Source organism: Brachionichthys hirsutus, unplaced genomic scaffold, assembly GCF_040956055.1.
Source record: "Brachionichthys hirsutus isolate HB-005 unplaced genomic scaffold, CSIRO-AGI_Bhir_v1 contig_445, whole genome shotgun sequence".
Lineage (NCBI taxonomy): Eukaryota > Metazoa > Chordata > Actinopteri > Lophiiformes > Brachionichthyidae > Brachionichthys > Brachionichthys hirsutus.
Window position 1 is genome coordinate 367,501 of NW_027180348.1, and position 5,029 is coordinate 372,529.

At 44.9% G+C, this 5,029-nt stretch overlaps 1 protein-coding gene across 1 annotated transcript in view; it reads left to right on the plus strand.

Annotated features, from left to right (window-relative positions):
* The window catches only part of LOC137913861 (14 kDa phosphohistidine phosphatase-like), a 9,163-nt gene extending 5,580 nt beyond the window's left edge, over nucleotides 1-3,583 (plus strand). Inside the window, exons 2-4 of the mRNA XM_068757487.1 lie at nucleotides 661-758; nucleotides 2,895-3,022; nucleotides 3,107-3,583. Coding sequence (XP_068613588.1) covers nucleotides 683-758; nucleotides 2,895-3,022; nucleotides 3,107-3,199 — 297 coding nt within the window. The 5' untranslated portion in view covers nucleotides 661-682 and the 3' untranslated portion in view covers nucleotides 3,200-3,583. The remainder of the gene's footprint in view (nucleotides 1-660; nucleotides 759-2,894; nucleotides 3,023-3,106) is intronic.
* Nucleotides 3,584-5,029: the final 1,446 nt, after the last annotated feature.

The window sequence follows — 5,029 nt, forward strand, 5'->3', positions numbered from 1 at the left end:
TAGTGAGGGGTGCTGTCGTGCAGAATAGATCTATTTCCTTTCCAGGATTGCCACTCTCAATCCTGTTGGTGGAGGCTGGCATGTTCCTGGGTACTCTGCGGCAACCGATAGCCCAGTGGTCTGCGCTCCCACATTTGTAACAGTGGTCGCATTTCCCCCGTGGATTCGTCTGCTGACACTGGAAGCACCGTCTGCTGGGGCGTGTTCTCTGTGATCTGTGGAAGTTACCGCCACTTTGTCCCCTGGGAGGCGATGCTGGCTGCTGCAGGCTCGACAGGCGTGCAGTGAGGTTCTGTATGGCCTCACATATAGCTTTATTTCCTTGATCCACTTTTTCCAATAATGTGTCACGTTTTTGGGGCTTTTCTTGACTCTTGGTGCTCGTAGGGCTACTGTCATAACTACAGCTCTCTGAAGAAATTGTACTGGACTCATGACTCGCCGCCGACACCTTAACTCTGGATGTTATCGCCAGCTTACTCTTTCTCTCAGTCTCCATGTTGTAGGCAGCTGTCATTTTCTCCAGCAGGACTTTGTCTGCAACCCTTGGATTCTGTAAGTGTGGTTTTAAGTCCATGTGGATGGTGTCGTCCTGGAGTCCGGTAAGAATCGTTTGTAAAAACTGATTTTGAATAAGTTCTGGGCTGTATTTTAATCCAGTGTCTGCTCGTTCGGATGCAAAATGTGTTTGCTGCCTCAAGTCCATCGCTCGAACCAAAAACTGGACTGGAGTTTCTCTGGGCTCTTGTGCAACACGGGTGAGTAAGTGGTACAACTCAGTCGCATCTTTTTCAACAAAGTGAGTCCGAAGTATTTGTTTTAGTGCTTGCATTGACAGATCGTCCCCACTTTCCAAGTAGCTTCTTAGCTTTGTGCCAGGGATAATGGCCTGAATAACTGCATCAACAATTTCACCCTCTTCATATCCTTTCTTCATTGCTTTTGTAATTTGCCTGTCCAAACTTGCATATCCCAGCTTATCCTTTTGATCGTGTTCACCAATTTGACCACTAATCTTCAAGTCTTTTCTATACATCGGGTGCACAACAGTTCTTTCCGGCACATTCAGAGCAGCAGGCTCATAGCAGCAGCAGGCTCAGTCTTGGGTGCCGTGCCTTCCGTGGCCGCATGAGGGCGCTCTAGCGACGATTAGGGTAGATTATTCTAAATTTTAAGGTCTTTTTAAGGAGCTTAAGGCAGGGCAGGGGTGGGCAAACTTTTTGACATGCGGGCCACATTGGGTTTGAAATTTTGACAGAGGGGCCGGGCCAGAAGCATTTGGATGAGTGTTTGGCCCAGATATACTAAAGCGTTGTGTGTAGTGTGCAAACCTCATAGCACAGTACACACACAGATAGATGTACAACCCGATTTACTAACAGTGTGTACCAAGGACTGCGTCTTTCAAATGTGCAAAATAGCCTTTATCCAGGTAGTACGTTTGTCTCAATGAATATGCAAGATGCAGCATTTACACATATTTTGGCACAACAGTGTGAGGAGAAATGTAAAATGTAAATGTAAATAAGGGGACGGGAGTGATGCGTCAATTCTTTCTAAATCAGAGAAGCGACGGCAGACCTCGGCAGGAGCCTCCCGTTCTTGCGTTGATTGCTTGCTAGCGTAGTTTGCATCCTTCGTGGCAAAGTGCCGGCTGATATTATATTCTTTAAAAACCGCAACGGCTTCTTGGCATATCAGACATACAGCCGTAGATTGGATTTCGGTGAAAGAAAATCTTGTTGTCCACTCTTTATTAATCACTCGGCCCTCACCGTCTACTTTCCTTTTCTTTGGTCCGCTCATTTCTCCAGTGGGGTTCAGATAGCAATGGGCAAAAAGAAACAAAAGCAGAGTAACACGCTACACGCCACCGGTGGTCAGTGCGCCATCTGCTGGTGAAACACGGGTATTGCAGGGACAAAATGAAAGTTATGATCTTGAATTTTTTGGTAATTGGACAAGTTCGGCGGGCCGTATTGAAAAGCATAACGGGCCGTGGTTTGCCCATGTCTGAGTTTAAGGTCTGATGGAGCCTCCAAATCACACAGAGTGGAATACGAAGAGAACAAATGGATCCATGCATGTAGATAGAATATATTAGCCTAATTAATATAAAGTCACCTTTGACGCACATTCAGAGTTAAAAAGTCAGTTTAATGTATTTCTGAAACATGCACAAAATGATTTTTGTCATCCAATCACCATCAGCTGTGGTACTTGGGTTAGTTTAGCGTTAGCACATCGCTGCCAACACTGTTGGTAGGATTTAACGGCAGCAGCTGCCGTCACATGCTCGAATGCAGGGCATTGATTGGGCCTTAGCATGATGGTTAGTTGTACTAATACTAGAATCAAGCCGTAATCAAATGAGATCAATTATAGATTTAAAAATCAATGTAAAGAAAACCAATACTTAATTCACAGCTTCTAGCCAGTCACTTCCTGCTTGCACTGATAATGATAAAAGGCTGAATTGGGCCATATCATCCGCTAATAAGATGATCACCTCTCAGTGACCTCCACAAAAATCCGTATGCTGGTCTATGAACGTGTTTTCGTTCTTCCATGAGTTCATTCATTCCCAGCACATGGCCTGACACGCCATGAGCTTCAACAGAAACAGCAGGTGGAGGCAGCGCACGTGCACAAGCAGCTGTTTGCACCAAAAGCGTTGACACAGTTTTATTGTTAGATGCCAGTTCAACACGTTTACTGTATTAAAGCTGCGTTTACGTTTTCTTTAGCTCTAATTTCTAAAATCAAAGACATTTTTTTGTTTGTGTTATCTTAATCCAGATTATCTTGCTGTGTTTTTTTATTTATAGATTATATTTACACATAGAATAATGATAGTCCGATGTCACATTTTTTTATATTTATTTTTTTTACAGCCGATATCTATGACAAGGTTTCTGAGGAGCTGGAGAAGGGAGGCCTCCTGGACTGTGAGTGTGTCGGAGGAGGGAGGATCAAACACGACCCCCAGGCCAAGCAGATCCACGTTTATGGATACTCCATAGTGAGATAACTAAAGAGTACCGGTATTGATTTTTTTTTTTTATATTCCCCCACTAAGTAGACAGTAATGCGCTTTTATTTCCAGGGATTTGGGAGAGCAAACCACGTCACAGCTACCGAGAAACTAAAGGCTCAATATCCAGGCTATGAGGTCACCTGGGACAATGAGGGATACTGAACTGGACTTGGACCCGCCTCTGGCGAGCCCCTTTTCTCCTAGACTCGTATCACAGTATATGTACTTGTGAGAACACGGCCTTAAGGACTAGTCCTGACAAGCAGCGACATGAACTGATGAGAAAACACTCCCTTCCCTTTGGCTGTTGTTTTTCAGGCTGTAAAACAAATTCTTGATTACCTTGGATCTATAAATAAACAACTGGCAAAGCGACATGTCATCGCTCACGGGCTTGTTTTAGAGTCACGTGGCCTCGTGCATTTGACCTAATAAAGGATTTTTTGAGGCAAAGCATAAACAAGTTTAGTTTTTGTTTAATTATTAATGTACCCTGATGCCTACTTTACTCTGTGACAACTGCCGTTTGTTTTCCTGTCTGTGGCTGCTGAGCATCCTGTTAATGGTCTTTATTAAATATGGGTCAGTGAGTCCAAATGAATATGATGATCGTTAATGATTAACAGTAGGCGGACAAATTTCAGAATCAGTCCCTGGCCAGAATCGGGCGATTTGAAATGGATCCCAGTACAGCGGGTACGCTTCGGTGTGCTGCGATGGTTTACGCCTCATATGCTCTGGTTGACGGGTCTTGTGTTCTAAATCAATTGCAACATTTCCGTTTCGCTTCGAGGGATTTGAACACAAAAGAAGTAAAAAGTATCACCAACGAAACGACCGTCACTACCATTCAATCTCTTTCAGCCGAATGTAATCCAGTGCGTCGTTACCCTTCGGTTATAACCTGGGCAGGTATTCTGCAATGGAGTTAAAAAAATGCTGCTGCAGGAAACTGCTGTTAAAGGATTTAAACAGATATGCTGCCAAAAAAAAGTCATGAATTAACATGCTGGCAGAAACTTAAGGAGCTGCACTCAAAACTGAAGAGGGACACCCTCAACGTAACATCCATCCATCTTCAACCACTTTATCCGGGGGGGTCGAGGGGGCAGCAGCCCAAGCAGGGAAGCCCAGACTTCCCTCTCCCCGGCCACTTCTTCCAGCTCTTCCGAGGGGGATCCCGATGCGTTCCCAGGCCAGCCGAGAGACATCGTCTCTCCAGCGTGTCCTCAGTCCGTCCCCGTGGTCTCCTCCCGGTGGAGGAGGCATCCTGAATCGATGCCCGAGCCACCTCATCTGGCTCCTCTCAATGCGGAGGAGCAGCGGCTCTACATATATATATGAATGTGTTAATAATAGAGCAACTCTTCAGTCTGCTTTATTGCGTAATGTCTGAATATTTGACCGGCCTTATGCTTTATGTTGTTATTTATTCTGCCAGAATGACTTCAATGCAACTGGAGACTTCCCAATCTTGAGCTGCTCTAAGTTACTGTAAGGAAGTAGCATCTGCATGAGGTGTTGTACAATACATTCCCATATATACTGGAGGAGGTTGTTTTATGATGGTTTGTTGCACTTGCATGCTGGGAGATTTTAAAGTCCGGGCGTTATCTGTTGTAGAAAGGGGTCAGAGTCAACCAGCAGACGCTCTAGGTTGCGTTCGAACCTTCAGATCGCTCGCGTTGAAGAGGAACAAAGATGTTGCAGCCGAGGCTCGCATCGGTTGTCCTGCTATTGACTCTACAGTTCGGTAAGAGGACCTCCGGCCGGCGGCAGCCATCAAGGGAGAGCTTGTAGCGACAGAACAGCTGGCCGGGTTTAACACAGCTGCTGATGTTGGTTAACAGTTAAATCATAATTCACTTGAGTAATGTAACTATTATTCTCAATGACGATAGGAAGAAATAAAAAGAAACAATCCTAGCCGATCTCATCTGGATCGGATCCAGAATGGAGTCAGTATAAAAAAAGATTTCATTTTATTCCATT